Consider the following 16,771-nt stretch of genomic DNA (forward strand, 5'->3'; position numbering starts at 1 on the left):
GAGCGAGTTCGAAAGAGAGTAGGCTTGTGCTATCGCTGGCCTGCGACGGCTGGGTAAAACATCCGGGGCAGTCGGTAGCCATACTAGGGTTGTCGCGTAGCCTGATCGAAGATGTTAACGGTATCCGACGGTGTATCATGAGCTAGATACGAACTTTCATGCGCTGGATAGGAAACATGAAAGGTAGTTTGTGAGGACCACTGAGCAGGTGGTAGCTACGGAAAGTAGTGGAGAGTTCGGGGTTCTGAAGATCTACGGACTCGGAAGATGCCGCCCACGCACCAGCTGCCTGAAGCCGCTAGCGCTGGTGCGGGCCGCCTGGTCTTCGAACACAACCACTCTCAGTGCGCAGTCTGTGAATCTTTACAACGAGACAGAAACCGGAGCCTCGCGGTAAAGATGTGTACGATATGCGATTATACGGTACGAGGATCGCCAACTATCCACGTTGACGCCTCCAGCTGCGAGCTATGGGCGCCGGCGCCGGGCGACGCAAAACTTGCTATCTATATGGTATGTTTTAGAAAATATGATCTGCCTCCGGCATATGCAGTACTCACCTTACTTCACTGGACATATGTCTAAATATCAGAATTTGCAGGCTCGAATGTTAATCTTCAGCCGGGGCCCGTGTCTGAGACACTCGTCGCTTGTGGCCATCAAGCCATACCGCTCGATACTAGTCAGGACTTGAAGCTGAAGCACCGACGGCGTCCAGTGTCTTAAATCTCCATCACACAATCCGGTACATATCCCCATGTTATACCCGCGGCGCTCCGCAGGCGGCTCCGACCGCGCTCTCTTGAGTCCAATATATAAAGACATGTAAGGTGTGCTCCCCGGCGTAGTGACTCTGTCCGACATGCCCAGTGTTCTAGTTCGGCGTGTCATTTCGCCCCCAGGTACGGCATAATCGTGCCCTTGTGTAAGACCACCCCACTAATCAAACTGGCGTTTTGTCCAGATAAGCTCGTTGACGATGCCGTCGCGGTTATGGTGTCCGCTATGAAAGGCGGTGGTACGCATTTTACAGTCACGAAGGCACAACATCTCGCTAACACGTAGTACAATGGGACAGACACAGCGATGGGTGCGTTATGCGGCGGAGATCTCACCATCTTCCCCCTCCTTGCGCGCGCGATGATCCGCGAGGGCATCATCTGGGGCGAATTCTGGACCGCTGAAGAGGACGGAGAGCTAGTCGGTTTCATGACCTGGACTCCGCCCGGCGTCGAGCCCAATATCCCGTGCGACATTCTATTTGACGAACGGCACGCGAATGCGCGGTTCACGCTCCGGGAATTCTAGCAGGGACGAACGCGCGAAAGTTAACGCGGAGTTTGTTGAAGCGCTCTCAGAGGAGGGCAAAGCTTATTCTCGCACCGCGGTACGTTTTCTTGTCGCGCCCGTGACAACAGCCGATAATCTTGCTCGCGCAGATAGGAGAGGACTTTCACAATTTCGTCGCACAGTGCGTTGGGGAGAAGGTATTTTTTCTTCAGCCGGATACCCGCTTGTGTCCTTCTGTTGACACACGTACACCAAGGGCAAGGATGGCGGATGGTGGCTCCGCGTTGCAATGGTTCGACCCGACAAGCAAGGGCAAGGCATCGCTCGCAAGCTGTTCGAGCCCATGCGCAGGAAGGCAGCAGAGCGCGATGAACATATCGCCTGCACCACGACTACACTCCGTAATGTACGTTGCTGCCCTCTTGCATGATTTTTTGGCGGGCCAGAATTGACATGGACGATCCGTCGGTGAGGTCGAGATCTACAAGGCGCTCGGTTTTGAACACCGTGGCTCTCATACGTTCCCTTGCAAATGGGGTGACTGGTCATTGTATGCGCTATACATGAAACCGTGATCAAATTTCCCTCTTCTGACATGCTAGGTGAGTTCTGGTCGCATGGGTGATCGACATTTTCTGACATTCAAGTAGCACCAGTGATCGTTGATGTAATAGTGTTAGCCTCATCTATGAAACTCAAACAGGTGCCCTACCGTGCTCGAAAGAGTGCTTGTGCTATTTAACTCTGAGGGTAAGGATACAATTTGAGGCTGCTTCACTAGACTTCGTCTCATCACCACCAGTACACGCCATCCCACAAGCTAGGCGGGGTATAGCATCTCTCAACCTCCCAGCCTCCCCATTTCCGTGTCTCATACATCTGCAGACCAGCCGCCTTCCGCTCCTGCATACGTACCTCCGCGAACAGCGGGATCAGGCGCTGGACCATCCGCCACCGCTTGTGGTAGATCCGCGCGACAGACGACCACTCGAGATCATCACGGTCGCCGTCCTCGTCTTCATCGACTCCGTTGTCGTTGCGAATGTCATTATGATCCATCATCTCCAACCAGCCACTCCGTAGGCAGTCGATTCCAGACACGAAGCAGGAGAGGAACGAGGCGACCGCGTAAGGGTCCTCGATCGGAGACAGCCCCACGTAGAGCCCACTGATAACAGGAGGGACATATGCACTGCACGCCCACTTCGGGAGGGCTTCCAAGAGCGCAGGGCTGACGGCGCGGAGGTTCGCGTTGAGCTCGAACTGGAAGACGGCCTCCTCGGGGCAGTTCCGCGCGAGCATGAGCAGCCCAAAGAGCGTCACGCGGGGCTTGTGCCATACGTCTGCGCAGTCCTCCAGTCCGCCACCTACCCGGTTGTGGCGAAGAATGCGTCGCTTCTCCCCGGCTCCGTCCCATGGGGCGCCGCCCTCCAGGAAATCGCCCTCGGTGAGCAGAGGCCAGCTGGAGAAACCGGCCTGGGCGTCGAGGCCTAGCTTAAGGAAACGGAGTCTCGGTCCCCAGACGGCGCCGAACCTGCTTAGAAGCATGTCGTTGATGTCGAACGGGCAAAGGATCTCTAATGCGAGGTCCATTACCGCAGACAGAGCGAGTAGTGGCTCCAGCGTCGTGTTGCCTATGGGCCTCAGACGTGCGGGCGCGGGGTCTGGCGGCGCTGCGCCGACCGTGAAGGCGGAAGGCTCAACTCGATGCGCGATCACGCGAAATTCGGTGATGGTCTTTGCGCCCCGCAGGCCCGCAACGGTTTTGAGTAGCAGGTCGACCTCGGGCCGCGGGACAGCTCCCGCAGCAATGATCGTCAATTCGGTGAGATACGGCGACCCGACATGGCGTAGGAGACCAGCGGGCAGCGCCAATGTCGACGCTTTGAGCAGCAGCTCGCAGAGGACCGGAAAAAGCTTGTGCTGGGCGTCGTCGATACGAGCGAGTGAGGCGAGACCGTTCGCCCAGTCCTCCGAGTCGTTCACTTCGCAGTCGAGCTCGCGCAAGGTCGGTAGTCCAGCCAGGTGTTTGAAAGAGGCAGGGGTGACACAAAAGTTGCAGTAGGATAGCTTCAGCGACACAAGATGGTTCAGCGCGCACACAGCACCCTGCAAAGAAGCAGTCATCGCAGTGCTGCAGGGCCTTCTCTCGATGATGAGCGCTTGCAGCTGGGGCTTGAGGTCCGTGAGCTTCTTCAGCATTTGCGCAAAGGCCTCGTCGTCCTTGGCCGTGATAGGTTTTGACCTTCGTATATTGTAGGGATCATCGTAGGCGCGGCCGCCTAAGATCCGCACCACTCCGAGTTTAGGTCCGAAAAGAATATGGAAGGTCCGGAAAACCTCCTGAGATGTGAGCTCGGTATGTTTGAAGTTGATTATCTCCAAGTTGGGCAGGAGAGCGCGAGAGCCCAGAATTGCTGCCAGCTTGTCGTATGCTTCTGGGACGGCGCTGATCCAGCGTGTGCAAGTCGAGACGTGCGCGTCGAAATTGATTGCTCGAACCCGCTGAGCATAGGCAAAGAACCGCTCTAGCTGAGATTCCTGTGGGATACCATTGAATTTCTTTCGCAAGACATGTAAGGTTAGCCAAGGTAAAGATCTCGTAGGAGATAAGACTTGCAAATCGCTTGTAGACCCCCGTTACCGAGTGCCCCCGCCTCGCCACTCGTCTCTGAGAGTATATCTCCTTGTCCAGTGCGAAGAACAGGACGGCGATGTCAGGGATGGCGCGCCATAAGACGTCCAATGCAGGCTCGAGGAAGAGGCGGGCTGTTACGGCTAGGGCGGCGATCGTTCGGGAGCCTACGTGCGCATAGTGGTCGGGCTGGGTTTGCTCGAGGGGCAAACATATAAGCTCGTAACAGATTTGCTCGAGTACCTTCGAAGAAAAACGATGGATAGCACTCGTCGTCGACATCGAACGGCGAATTCGGGGAGGCGGAGGGAAGACAAAGTACTCAGCTGTGCAGAACGCTACCTGGACGGTCTCGCCGCCTGTCTCAGGAGGCTCGACAGCCATTGTTGGCGCTAGTACAAAAGAAGGACATCCATTGATCTTTCTGATTAAGATTGACGTTGTGGAACGGCGTTCAATAGTGGTGATGAGGTAAAGTTCGGCGACGATGTGCCAAAAATCGCTGTCTTTACGCAAAGTAATACTGACACAATGGGCAAGAAAAGTTAGCGTAGAAACGGAACAGTTACTCGTACAATTTGTCGCCCAGGTCACCGGTCGCCAGAGAGAGAGTGAGCACGATGCATGCCACGCGCGCAGGAGTGAGTGAGTGCCTTCCACGTGGGCGGAGGCCTGGCAGCAAGGCGCCCGCCCGGTTCCTCCTCTCTCCTCCTTTCTTCCTGGTCGCGACTGGGGCGCCGCGCTCCCGCGCGAGCTGTCTCCTCAGCCCACCTTAGACGTCCTAGGTGGGCGTATATCACCAGCAGCTCTGTGAGTAGTAACGCGACGGCTACAGATTGACTACATATGATTTACAATCTGCATTGTTTCTTGAAAGGTTAATCATCAAAACGTGTTTGTGCGCCGTGGTGGCTCTTCGACCGCCTGAAAACTAACATCCCCCTCCATGAACCAACATAGAGGGAGCACGATGTCTACGACGAGCGCCACCCACCGATTCCCCCCGACGGTACTCCAGGAGATCTGTCGTGAACTTCTATGCTTGCCACTCGACCAGACGGATCAGGGTTTTCGGCACATAGGCTCCCGAACGGTCGCCGCTCTTGCAGTAACCGCCCGCCTTTTTCTCGAGCCCGCAATGAACGTCCTATGGCACACTATTCCCGACATTGCAGTCCTCTTCTTCACACTAGACGAGGAGGCCTACCATCAGGGGGAAGTATTCGAAGGCGAGAGGCAATTAGCGAGTCGATTTCTCCGAACAATTCTCTTTATTCTAGCTAACCTTCCGGCTCGGGATAGCAATTCAAAGGCACCCCGTCGGAGTCACAGCTCGAGCGATTCTTCGCGTACGCTCGGCGAGTCCGCGCGGTCTACTCTGCTGCGCACGTCTCGACTCGCGTCAGGTTCATCAACGCTAGCCCAGAAGCATACGACACGCTGGCAGAGATCCTGGGTGGCACCCGCACGCTCTTGCCCAACGTGGAGAAGATCTACTACCAGCGTCCGGAGACCATGTCTCTAGAGTTTTTCCGATCCTTCCACATTATGTTCAGCCCTAAGCTTTGGGCCTTGCACATCTGTGGCTTCCTCAGGTCCAACCTCTCGGGGAACGCGAAGCGACCTACGCGCACAGAACAGAAGGCCTTCGTGCAGATGCTGCATAAACTCGCCGACATCAAACCCCGACTGCAGGGGTTCTATATCTGGACAGACCTCAACAGCAGTGCCACGATGGCCGCTTCTGTGGCGAGCGCCGTATGCGTTTTCGACCATCTAGTGTCGCTGCAGCTGCCCAACTGCTCGGCGCTACTACTAGACCCTGCCGCTTTCGGACACCTCGCTAGACTACCGGGCTTGCGCGAGCTAGACTGCGAATTGGGCCGTTCGGAAGGCTGGGCGGACCTTGCGGCATCACTCGCCCAGCACCCGTCCTTCCCCGCCTTGCGCAACCTGGGTCTCACGACGCCAACATTCGCGCTAGCCACGACTCTTCTGCGCTTCGTCGAGTCGCCTTATCTCACCGAGCTGATGATCAACGGCGAGCACGATACTCCGCGCGACGAACTTGACCCCCTCCTCGCCGCCATCGCGGGCCTTCGGAGCGCAAAGACTCTCAAAAAGCTCTGTGTGACAGCCAGTGTTGTGCCATCTGGCACCGTCACCGGCGCCGCACGGCTGCCCTCCACAAATCGCAAGCCCCCACCGCAGCCCATAGACAGAGCGACGCTGGAGCCGCTGTTCACCATGCCCTGGCTGTACGAAGTCGTCTTGGATATCATCTGCCCGTTCGACGTCGACGATGCGCTTCTGGAGGCGTGCGCTAAGGCCTGGCCGGCTCTCAACGTCCTCAAATTAGGATTCGACGACCCCTGGGGCCTGCTCGCTGAAGGCGATCTCACGGAGAACAACTGGCACGTCGCGGATGGAGGCACAAGCCACTCCAGCCCTGGACGGATTGTACAGGAGGTCCTACCGCCGGGTACCAAAAACGCCGACAGCGCAGATGTGTGGCGCAAGCCGCGCGCGACGCTCTTTGGGCTCATCGCGCTCACGCGGCGCTGTCCCGAACTCCGCGTCCTCCAGGTCGAGCTCAATGCAAGTCTGAAAGCTGTCCCGCCTGCGCTCTTGGAAACCCGCCCCAGTGGGCCGCACGGCGCACCGATGCCAGTAAATATCAACAGGCTTGACGTCGGACTGTCCCCAATCGAGGACCCTTATGCGGTGGCGGCGTTTCTCTCTGACTGGATGTCGGACATGGACTCACTCAGGAGCGGCTGGATAGATCTGATGGACGGGGATGGCGACGATACGGACGACGAGGATGGTGAAGACGAGGACACTACCAATGGAGATCTTGGGTGGTCGTCCATCGCGCGCATCTACCACAAGCGGTGGCGGATGGTTGAGCGCCTGATCCCGATGTTCGCGCGGGTGCGTATGCAGGAGCGACACTGGAAGTGGAAGACAGCCGGTCCGCCGATGTGCGTGCCACGGGAGAACGAAATTCCGATGGATTTTTACGATGAGCTGGATGTCTTTTGGACTGGCATCCACTGGTGAATTACATTCTATTCTTTACGGGGCTTGCATCAGATCTGGATATCTCGCTATATACGCTTGTGCAATGTACATGTACATATTATGCATACAGTGCACTATACCGCACCGGGGGCGTTGAACGCCTTACATCCCGTCCGAACGGCGAGCCATCTGCAAATCAACATGTCACCATTATCTCCTAGCACATGCCGTTTCGTTAGAATTCACCAGTAAAGGTCTTCGTGTCTGCATACCACTCCGGGGGAGAGTCCATGACGTGGACAGCGACGCCCAACTTCTGAAGGTTTCGAAGGAATGAGCCGGATGGCCTGTCCACCCGTGCGAGCGTCACCGTGCTGAGGGCAATGCCGGCATCTGCACGGACACGCAGCCACTCGATGATGATCGCCTCGACCTTGCCCGAGAGTGTGACGCCGACAAGCTCGAGAGCTTCCAGCTCCGGACACGGCCAACCGGAGCCGGGCGAGTCGCCGTAACGCTCCCAGTCGTGGTTCACCGCAAGAGGGCCGAGGCCGTTCAGCAGGTACAGGAGAGCCTGAGCACTGCCGATGTCCATGAGATGGAGGACGCGCAGGTACACGAGTGACTGGAAGACGGGGATCCAGTCGAGGTCAACATATCTCTCCAGTATCCCCTTCTCACAGCCGCGGAGCATGAGGACGTCGATGGATCCGGGAATGCCGAGGTGGACGGCGGGCACTGTGCCGTGACGTCCAAGCGTGTCGGGCATGTACAGGGTCATGAGCGGATCTGCGGGGCCGAGTGTCGCCGATTGGAAGAAATAGCATAGTATGTCGCGAGCGCCTGGGTGTCCTACGAGAACCTCGGCCATGCGGAAATCCTTCAAGTCGGCCAGACGAGTGGAGGGCTCGAGGGGACCGAGCTGTTGCCCAAAAACATCCACAGCGCTCCCAAAGATCTCGTAGCGCGTGGTCGCAGGGAGGACGAGGCGAGTGAGGAGCTTCGCGACGTGTGCATGCGGGAAGCCGTGAAATGTGATTTGGGACAGCATAGGGAGCCTGACGATCGGTTGTGGATCCTCGGGTAGGACAAAGGGAGCGACGAGTTGTATCTCGAGGTTGAGGCGCTCCAGTGTGGGACAATGTCGTAGGATCCTCAGGAACGCCAGCTCGCTTATCTGCAGCCGTGAAAGTGGGCACCCGAGCTCGAGAACAGAGAGGTTCGAATAGATGTGACAGCCCCACGGGGGCATGACAGGGCTTAGACACAGATGTCGAAGTTTCGGGGCCTGGGGCACCGCATTCACCGACATCGGGTCGCTTGACCGAAGTTCTAGCATGCTTTGTGTGTTGAACCGATAGGCTGCTTCACGTTCGCCATCGTGATTGTAGTTTCCTACGACGCGGAAAGTCTCCAGGTAGGGAGCGGCCGAGGTAGCGAGGGCCTTCACGATCGGAATGATTGATACTGTATCCTGAGCCTCGACGACGAGCCACAGAAGCCGTGGGATGAGGCATAGCAGCGTTGGCGTAAACAAGTGGACGACCACACGGTCACGAATGACAATGGCGATGAGATTGTCTTTCGCACGTTGAAGAAAAGTAGTCGCCTTGTCGAGAGTAGTGACAGAGAGTGTAGACCAAAGCCAGGAATAGTCCAGTGCGACCTCACGCCACCACTTGCATACATGAGTGGCGTTCACCAGATCGTGCTCGTTGGGGGAGGTGGATACGGAATGGAAGAATACATGGACGAGGACCTCTGAAGGGAGGCGGTTGATAGGGGCTTTAGTGTTGCGGAGGTATCGCAAGTGGACGACGACGTCCTGTATTGCTTGCACTGATCCTTGAAGTAGCGCCAAGTGCTCGTCCACGGTTGAGCGGAGAACCTCGGCAGGGATGGAGGACGGGTCGAGGCGTCGCAGGTCCCGCAACACGATCGTTCGACCGATGGAAGGCGAGGAGTCAGTGGCGGACAGCTCGATGGAATCTGGAAGAGCAGCCATGGTCCTGAAAGCAATTTATTCAGAGTGAGTTATTATCAAAGAAAGGAATCAACGCGTAGACTGAAAGCGTACTCTCTCGGCGCGGTTGACGACAGTGTGCTGGAGTGGCGGATTCGGGTGAAGTGGAAGAATGGCTTGAGTGGCGCTACCAGTGTGCCACAGGCTGAGAATCTGACAACTCGCACGCACAAGATGAGTACGTAGTTTTACGCCACGTGGTTCTTTAGCACAAAATGCGAGTCGCCATGGTATCGACTATGGCCGTACGGGCGGTCTTGTTGCTGGGAACGTATAGCCGATGTATGCATCGACTAAGATTCCTGAATTTCTGAAGATGGTATAAGGCTTGCGTCGCCGCGCGACCTAAGTTGTGCCCAGGACGGTGCACGTTGTTGTCCGTGTTGAATACAATGTTCACGGATACCTCGTTGCGCGTTTTACGAAGCATTCAGAACTGAGAGTAAGCACAGATGCATAGCACAGCAAAGACATTGCACGTTTGAGCTAACCTGCCGCGACGAATATACATCTGTCAGGATACGCCACGAGTGGGATAGCGCATTCCACGGGGCGGTGGCGAACGAACGAGACAGGCATGTCAGACCCAGAGCAAGAGACCAGTGTCCAAAAGCAGCACAAAGAGACCCAGAGAGCAGCGTCCAACCCAAGAGAGACGAGTCCAACCAAGAGCCCCAAACAAAACATAGCGCGCAGCCCCAGCTAACCCATCCCCGCGCCAGCCTCGCACCCGCCGCCCTCGGGGACGTCCTCGTCATGGGGCCCCTTCATCGCCTCCGCGGCGACGCAGTCCCGCCGGCGCTTCTCCATGATGATAAACGTCAGCACGACCATGTCGATGTCGAGCGTCGTCGGCTGGATCTGCAGGCACCACTTGCGCTCCCCGCGGAAGAAGCCCTCGCTAACAGGCTCCTGCGTGAAGCGCGCGACCTCCGCGCCGGTGTCGAGACGGCTAAGCTGCAGCGCAGACTAGGCTTCAATACGGGGCTCTGGGGAAAGGAAAGGTGGGAGAAGGGCGCAGGACGTACGACGTGCCCAATATTCTTGAAAGGCTTCCACCGGTACTCCTTCCCGTCGTCGCCCAGAAAACGTCGGGTCCTGCTCACGCGACTCTCCGTCAATACCCCGTGCGCACACGCAGCCACAGACAAAATCCACAAAACAAATACTCACGGCGTAAAGTGGTGCCCCAGCTTGTACAGGAAGTTGCGCACCTCCATCTCCTGCAGCGTCCCGTCGAAGACATTGCTCCGCACGACCGGGTGCGCCCCAAAGCGCCGCCACTCGACCTCCCCCACGACGCTGTCCACCTCCTCGTCCGCCGAGCGCCGGATCGAGAGCACCGAGGGCCCGAAGCGGTGCGCTTTCGCGGTGCACACCTTGTAGTGCGCGACGCCGTTCGCGGAGACGAGCGTCGTGCGCTCCGGGTCGTTCGGGACGAGGTAGAGGCGCATGCACATGGCGCAGGGGCGGGCGCGGGAGGGCGGCGGGGAAGATGGAGAAGTGTAGGATGGCGGGGGTGCGATGCATGTACGGAGTGAAGCGCGGAAGGGGGTGCGAGGGATGACGAGGGTATGGTGGGAGTTAGCGGCTTGCTGATCGTAGGAGACACGTTCGTAGGCGGCAGTCTAGGCTTAGTTCCGTGGGCGGCGGCTGCATTGCGATCGGGGCTGCGGCGAGTGCAGGATTCCTAGGAGACCATGGAGTTCGTGAGGGCGGCCAGGCGCGCGCGCGTCGAGGAAGCGCGGGGAAGCGACAGGGATACGGCAGTCGACTTGCTTGCGATAGCGATAGTGCGTATATATGAGCTGGACCGGAAGGTCGAGAGCACTTCGTATCTTCGTTCGAAGAGTGTCGGGCCACAGTGGAATGCGGAGATCGTCTCAAGGAGGCTGTCATGTCGATCCCGTCGCGAGGCCAGACCCGGCGAAACTAGGAAGCCTCCAAGGTTCAAACACTGAGTCTCGAGTTCCGCAACACGACGCAGTGAAGATCATACAAATGGAGGGAAGCAGAAGGGCCTGGTTTCCCAGACGCAAGAGCGACAGCGACTGGAATCTTGGTGGTGGAAGGCAGAAAGCGGAGCAGTTGTAGACGCCCATACGCGCCGTGGAAATGAAGCGCCGACTGACGCCCGGACTCTGCGAGATGAATGCAGAAAGATGCGATAGAACATGCGATGTGCTACATAATGATACTACTAGCTACTATTACTGATACGAGACCGTGCTCCAACTCACAAAAAACGAATCCTGAATCGCACCGACGCAGCGACGCAATCCATATGCATAACCATGAGAAAGTCCCCATCTCACACACACCCAGATGCCTCCCCACCTCCGCACGCGGCTCCAGGTCTGCAAGCCGCTACAATCTCCGCGTCCCATCGTAGCCTGCGTCCGTGGAAGCCTTCGTCCGGAGGCGGGGAAGTCCGCCAAGCGATATTTATACAACGCGTCCCGGTACGCAAGTGCAAGCCTCCGATCCGAGTCCAAGGCTAGTCGCCGCCCTCGTCACCGCCACCGCCGTCCGCCGCTAGGATATGCGTATCGGGCTTGCTCAGAGGACGTGTCCGAGGATCCGCTTGTAGTCTGCGACAACGCTCTGGAACGTTTCCTCGAGCTTCGCCTGCCGGTCTTGCTTGTCCAGCTGCATGAGAATCTCCTGCTCAATAAGTCAGCATTCGCATAGGTAAACGAAAGCAGATTAATTACGCACATAGTTGAAGCGGTACAGCCGCTCCTTGACTTGCAACCGGTACGAACGTTGCGCGCGCTCGTCCGCCGGGTCCATGTGCTTCAGGATGAGCATCTCGATGAGCCGATTGAACTGCCGCTACAAGCACGCGTACAATCCACAACCGGATGCGAGGACGATGGATAGTCGGGAGCAGGAGGGAGAAATCGTCCGTTAGCAACACCGTCACAGACGGCACAGATACGCAACGTACCCCGGCGATCTTCAACTCCGTACGCCACTTCTCGAGCCAGGCGCGCTCCGCCGGTGGGCCCATCTTGCCGGCGCCCGCGCGCATTGGCCGGGCCTTCCCCCGTTTCGTGCGAGGGACTTTGCCGCCATTCGTCGACACCGCCTCCGGCCCGAACCCTTCGCGCATGAACTTGTCGTTCGCGATGAGCATCTTCAGGTCGTTCCGGTCCCGCAGGTCCTCGAAGGCCTCCGCAGGGTCCTCAACGGTGAGCTCCGCGATGCTTGGGCTCGCAAGCACGTGCTGGTAGATCGCGGTGTACAGCGCGGACCCATGGCCGTCTTGCTGGTACGGTGGAAGGATGAGGAATTGGGAGATGCGCATCCGAACGCGCTCGGGAAAACAGTAGAAGGGGTAGAGCGTCGAGTAGCCGACGAAGTGGTACGTCGTGACGTCGGGCGCGGACCGCCGTCTCCGCTTCTCGTACAGGGTGGCGAACTCCCAGGTGTCTTCTGTCTCACTGATGTACGACCCGCCCTCGATGTAGAGCAGCACGAATAGCTGCATTCGTCTGTGGAACTCCCGGAAGCCGGGTGTTGACCAAGTGCTCTGTTGGGCGTTGGGTCAGCTCTCTGGATCAAACCAGGTCCCGATATCGGCCCATAAATGATGTCTGGACCCGCACGGACGGGGGCCGGATCGAGATACCTCCGTCATGCGACTGCGACGGGCGGAGAAACATAGCTCAGGCAACGCAGGAGAGTATGCCTCAAGTGGTCTAGAGCTTCTCACGCTCCAATGCAGAGCGACACAAGACGCCTTGCAAACAGGGCGCAAGCAAATAGCGGGTGCGCCGGGCTAGAAGCATCCGTTCGGGGGGTCTAACACTGCCTGGGCGCAATAGAAGCAATGCGACGCGTGCGCAGCGCCACTCGGCTGCATCTGGATACAACTTGCGTGCACCCCTGCAGTGCCCAGGCTGACCGCGTACTTGTACGCCCATGCAGTAGGATCACTCTGCGTACCAGACCACTCCCCAGAGTGCAGCAGCAAGGAAAACACTGCTCACATGATAAACCTCGAAATCCACGGTTTCCTCGTCCTCTGGGTTGAGGACTTGCGGTATAGCTACATTCTTGCCCTTCGTGAGTGTCGTTGCAGCGCGGGTGTACGAGTAGATCTTCTTTCCAAACGGCTTGAAGTTCAGGGCATCGTGCTCGACGCGCTCTAGGAACTTCTTCTCATCGGTGTAGTAGTCTGGGGGTATGAACTTGGAGAGCATGCCCTCGATGTCGTCCACAGTTGACGTTGAGGGCAGCTTCTCCGAGTGTTGCACGTTGAGATAGTGCGCGAGGGAGCCAGATGCGAACTTGAGCTGCGGATAAGTGAGTACGAGATATGTGCAGACAAGCGGCGCGCACGTACCTCCATCGCGAGATCCTTGTAGCCATATATCTTCTCCTCCTCACCGAATATCTGAAGGGCGCGTTGGAGAAGGCGCTATCAACCAGCTCGTCTAGACTCACTGGGTACGTGAATGTTGGGTGAAAGCCCTCATAAACCTCCCTCGCCCATAGCGATGCTTTGTCCTCTGGGGCGCGGACTGGGCAGCCAACCGAGCTCTGTTAGCACAGTGCCTACGCGACGGGGCGGGTGTTTGCTCACTGAGAGAGAGGGATAGGGCTTCGTTCGCGTCTGTGGTCCACTGCTGGACAGCAGCGGGAGTGGCCATGGTGGTGGTGGATGGGAAGAGAGATGGGAAGCAGCGCTGAGCGCGAAATGGAGGGCGAGTGCAGTCGCGTCCCTGGTGCTCTCGGTCTAGATCTTGACCTCATCTTGGACGTCACGTCACACCGCGCACACAGTCACACCGTGCGACGTGACAACCCCCGCGCGTCCGTCGCGTCCCTGGCACGCGTCTCAGCCACAACGGCCACACCCCGTTCTCACACTTCTCTGCTTCCCTCCCCTACTGCCCCCGACCGTTCTCTCTCCGACAGAGATAAGCACTTTTTGTCTCACAAACACCACAGCGCATCACCCATCTTTCTCGCGTCGGCGGCGGACGAGGACAAAGCTCTGCAGCGGACGGACGCCCTGCACCCCAGAACCTACCATGGCGGAGGAGCAGCCCAGAGTGCGTCTCTCATCTCGGCACACGCGGCCATTCCAGCACCAGAAGATCTCTGACCAATCGTGCTCCCAGGTACTCACCGCTTCCGTGCACGACTTCAGGTACTTCGCCGCCCTTCTGCGCGGCGTCAACTTCGTCAACGTAAGCTCTTCCCTCTGCCTTATCTCGCGCGTTGCTGATCTCCCCCTCGACGTTCTCGATCCCGCAGCGTGCTAGCGTCTCAATTACCGCCGACGGCTTCACAGTAACCGTCGAAGAGGCCAGATGTCTCACTGGTGAGCCTTCCCTTCGCCCTCGACGGATCGCACCAGATGGCTCGTTTGGGCATGCGTAACGTGATGGCACCGGACGCGAGGACTTCATTTCTGGAGACATTCTCGGAGCTTCGCGATTCGGCCGCTATCTTCTCGGCAATATCGCTTCCAAGGAGAACATCTCGTTTCTTGAACAAGTTGTGCTGCAGTGCTCCATGCTCCGCTGAACGTTTAGGCCCAAGGACCGGACTTTCTGCTTCTGAGCGTTCTTCCAAGCCGCCCACGGCTTCGGTCGGCCACTCAAGTCACCGGGCTAGGCCTGCACGTGTATTCGCGAGTTGTTCATGCTTCTACTGAAATCGATTGACCCGGAAACTGGTCGTTCGTTTCCAGATAGGTGTATACACCCATCCACCTACTACGTAAAATGCGCGTGTGTGGCCAGGCGTTTCAATGCCCATAGCCAGCTTGTTCGATTCTGGGTGCAACACCTTGCTGGTGCGTGGGTAGCATTATGCAACGCTGCCGTCTTGGCCAGACATCTCTTTCCTCGTCGCAGAGCTTGTACGCCTGCTTCAAGGGAAATGGGTGTTTGACCACGGCAACGTTGCGATACAAGTACCCGATCCACCTTTAGGTCGCCGCATAGAGCGCTGAGAGGGTTAACTGATAGCATATACGAGCACTCGGCTCGTGCACACCTCCAAGCAGCGTACATGCCCACGTCTCTGTCTACAATGCTTCAAGTGATGCGCCTGTGCCAATTCTGAGTATGAAAGACTATCTGTGAATTTCGTGAAGGGCTCATCGACGTGATAGCGAGTGCCAGAAACATATGATCTTCGCTTGTTTGAGCGTAGGCGCGCGCAAAATCTTGCATTTCCTTTGCATTTCCTTGCGGTTAGCCGGCGCCCTTACTCGTGGTGTGAAGAAACGATGTATGGGCCGTTTTCTATTCCCTCGTTTGCGAGGCGTTGCGCGACAATACGGGGCCGAACAAGTGACTCCTAGCTAATGGCTGAGGTCGCTTGGGCGGTCCTCATGTCTCTCACCAACGCTCTAAGAGGCCAGCATCGTGAATTTGCCTCACAACACGGACTGATCATTTGTTACGAACCCTGCGACGGAGCACCTCCTTCCTGGATGTTTATACTTCCCGCGACGGTTGGGATCGTAGCGTTCTGTCGTGGATCTGCCGGCTAAACAGCCGTTCTGTGAAGCACATTCATTGCACATTCATTCGAACGGCCCGAGAGCCTCTTTGTACATACTAAGAACTCGCGCGGCCCTACGCGATTGTTGGTCCGCGTTTGGGGTTCGCTTCTAGTCATCAGACCCAGCAGCCTGAGAGCTATCGTCACGCGCGCGAGGTCACAGAGGGCCTACTTGTCGGCCAACGCTCTGTCTGACAGCGTGTGGGACGCTCGAGCGTGATATGCGGACGCAGACGGCCGTCCACGTTCATTATGCGCCTTTGGACTTGATCTGCTTCATCTCTTCCCCGCAAACTCACACGTAAAGTGTTCCCGGCCCTATCAGGTGCAAAGCTATTCCGGGGTTCCATTACATTGTCCATGGGGCCTTGCGCTTCGGGCGGGACGTGGCTGGGCCGCGCAGCCTGGGCGTTGGCGTCATAGGGAAACCTTCGCTCGGACGCGCCCGACGGGTTCGCGAACGTACGTTTCCCACCGGGCGAAGCGCGGATGAATGCATCTTCGGTGCTTCGCGCCTATGGGAGAACCCTTCACGATAACATGTGCGTCTGCGCGCGAGCTGTGCGCCGATTGCGCGGCGCACGGTGATGAGAGTCTTTATGAATGTCCGCCGGTCTCGCCCCACGGGTCCCTGCTGATCGCGTTATATCCGTCGTGTTGTGCACGCCTCTCACGCAACGTAACGCTGACCCTATGTCCCGCAGCGACTGCCTTTGTCTTCAGCCACGTCTTCGACGAGTTCGTCTACAACCCTGATGCCGCACGGCCCTCACAGCCGTCCCAGGACGACGATGACGACGAAGTGACCACAACGGCGTTCGACATCCCTCTCGGCACCCTTATGGACTGCCTCAACGTGTTCGGCACAGCGGGTGCCTCTAGCACTTCACAGAAGAAGAAGAAAACACGCGAGGACGGGGAGGACTCCGACGGCGGCGGTGGTCGCGCGGATAGGAAGGGCAAGGGGAGGGCGGACGCAGGGGACGCGGGAGGAAACGCGCGCCTCGACCAGTGGTTTGCCCCTGGCAAAGGCACAGGCATGCGCATGTCGTACGCGGGGCCTGGCCATCCTTTGACGTTGCTCGTGTGAGTACGGGGCGCCGCTGTCATTGGTGTGTCCACTGACGCGATCCGAGGCAGGGCGGAGGAGTCTGGTGGGCCTACCGCGACCTGCGAAATCACGACCTGGGACCCTGAGCCGCGACTTGACCTAGCCTTCGACTCTGATGCAACGTGAGTACCCGCCAAGGATGCGAGGCGGACTAGATGCT

At 57.8% G+C, this 16,771-nt stretch overlaps 8 protein-coding genes across 8 annotated transcripts; 4 read left to right on the plus strand and 4 right to left on the minus strand.

Annotated features, from left to right (window-relative positions):
- Positions 1-1,086: 1,086 nt before the first annotated feature.
- On the plus strand, positions 1,087-1,865 carry TRAVEDRAFT_120871 (uncharacterized protein; the record flags this gene model as incomplete). The annotated part of the gene is made up of 5 exons (XM_008038812.1): positions 1,087-1,247; positions 1,309-1,391; positions 1,444-1,487; positions 1,547-1,696; positions 1,764-1,865. 5 exons carry the CDS (start codon positions 1,087-1,089, stop codon positions 1,863-1,865), a joined length of 540 nt encoding a protein of 179 aa, XP_008037003.1.
- Positions 1,866-1,932: 67 nt separating this feature from the next.
- TRAVEDRAFT_19406 (uncharacterized protein) lies at positions 1,933-4,309 on the minus strand (the record flags this gene model as incomplete). The annotated part of the gene is made up of 4 exons (XM_008037834.1): positions 1,933-1,998; positions 2,206-3,831; positions 3,935-4,168; positions 4,268-4,309. The coding sequence occupies 4 exons, from the start codon at positions 4,307-4,309 to the stop codon at positions 1,933-1,935; spliced, it is 1,968 nt and encodes a 655-aa protein (XP_008036025.1).
- Positions 4,310-4,663: 354 nt separating this feature from the next.
- On the plus strand, positions 4,664-5,442 carry TRAVEDRAFT_28302 (uncharacterized protein; the record flags this gene model as incomplete). The annotated part of the gene is made up of 3 exons (XM_008037956.1): positions 4,664-4,735; positions 4,803-5,168; positions 5,228-5,442. Coding segments are annotated over exons 2-3 (392 nt in total), but the record flags the coding sequence as incomplete, so codon positions are not given.
- A 1,092-nt stretch (positions 5,443-6,534) lies between these two features.
- TRAVEDRAFT_28303 (uncharacterized protein) lies at positions 6,535-7,149 on the plus strand. Its single transcript, XM_008037957.1, has one exon. It carries the CDS (start codon positions 6,590-6,592, stop codon positions 6,986-6,988), a length of 399 nt encoding a protein of 132 aa, XP_008036148.1. The 5' UTR covers positions 6,535-6,589; the 3' UTR covers positions 6,989-7,149.
- A 35-nt stretch (positions 7,150-7,184) lies between these two features.
- On the minus strand, positions 7,185-8,954 carry TRAVEDRAFT_46091 (uncharacterized protein; the record flags this gene model as incomplete). Its single annotated transcript, XM_008038166.1, has 1 exon — positions 7,185-8,954. The coding sequence occupies one exon, from the start codon at positions 8,952-8,954 to the stop codon at positions 7,185-7,187; it is 1,770 nt and encodes a 589-aa protein (XP_008036357.1).
- A 720-nt stretch (positions 8,955-9,674) lies between these two features.
- On the minus strand, positions 9,675-10,426 carry TRAVEDRAFT_119769 (uncharacterized protein; the record flags this gene model as incomplete). The annotated part of the gene is made up of 3 exons (XM_008038813.1): positions 9,675-9,929; positions 10,001-10,070; positions 10,146-10,426. The coding sequence occupies 3 exons, from the start codon at positions 10,424-10,426 to the stop codon at positions 9,675-9,677; spliced, it is 606 nt and encodes a 201-aa protein (XP_008037004.1).
- Positions 10,427-11,531: 1,105 nt separating this feature from the next.
- On the minus strand, positions 11,532-13,630 carry TRAVEDRAFT_119192 (histone acetyltransferase type B; the record flags this gene model as incomplete). The annotated part of the gene is made up of 7 exons (XM_008038814.1): positions 11,532-11,636; positions 11,691-11,807; positions 11,923-12,507; positions 12,959-13,273; positions 13,324-13,374; positions 13,425-13,501; positions 13,564-13,630. The coding sequence occupies 7 exons, from the start codon at positions 13,628-13,630 to the stop codon at positions 11,532-11,534; spliced, it is 1,317 nt and encodes a 438-aa protein (XP_008037005.1).
- A 384-nt stretch (positions 13,631-14,014) lies between these two features.
- TRAVEDRAFT_46094 (uncharacterized protein) lies at positions 14,015-16,737 on the plus strand (the record flags this gene model as incomplete). The annotated part of the gene is made up of 5 exons (XM_008038167.1): positions 14,015-14,035; positions 14,105-14,173; positions 14,241-14,307; positions 16,205-16,586; positions 16,641-16,737. 5 exons carry the CDS (start codon positions 14,015-14,017, stop codon positions 16,735-16,737), a joined length of 636 nt encoding a protein of 211 aa, XP_008036358.1.
- Between the last annotated feature and the right edge of the window lie 34 nt (positions 16,738-16,771).

Source organism: Trametes versicolor, assembly GCF_000271585.1.
Source record: "Trametes versicolor FP-101664 SS1 unplaced genomic scaffold TRAVEscaffold_4, whole genome shotgun sequence".
Classification (NCBI taxonomy): Eukaryota; Fungi; Basidiomycota; class Agaricomycetes; order Polyporales; family Polyporaceae; genus Trametes; species Trametes versicolor.

Bases quoted from the DNA above. Each gene is read 5' to 3' on its own strand.
- TRAVEDRAFT_28303 (XM_008037957.1), top strand. From the start codon at position 6,590: ATGCCAGTAAATATCAACAGGCTTGACGTCGGACTGTCCCCAATCGAG.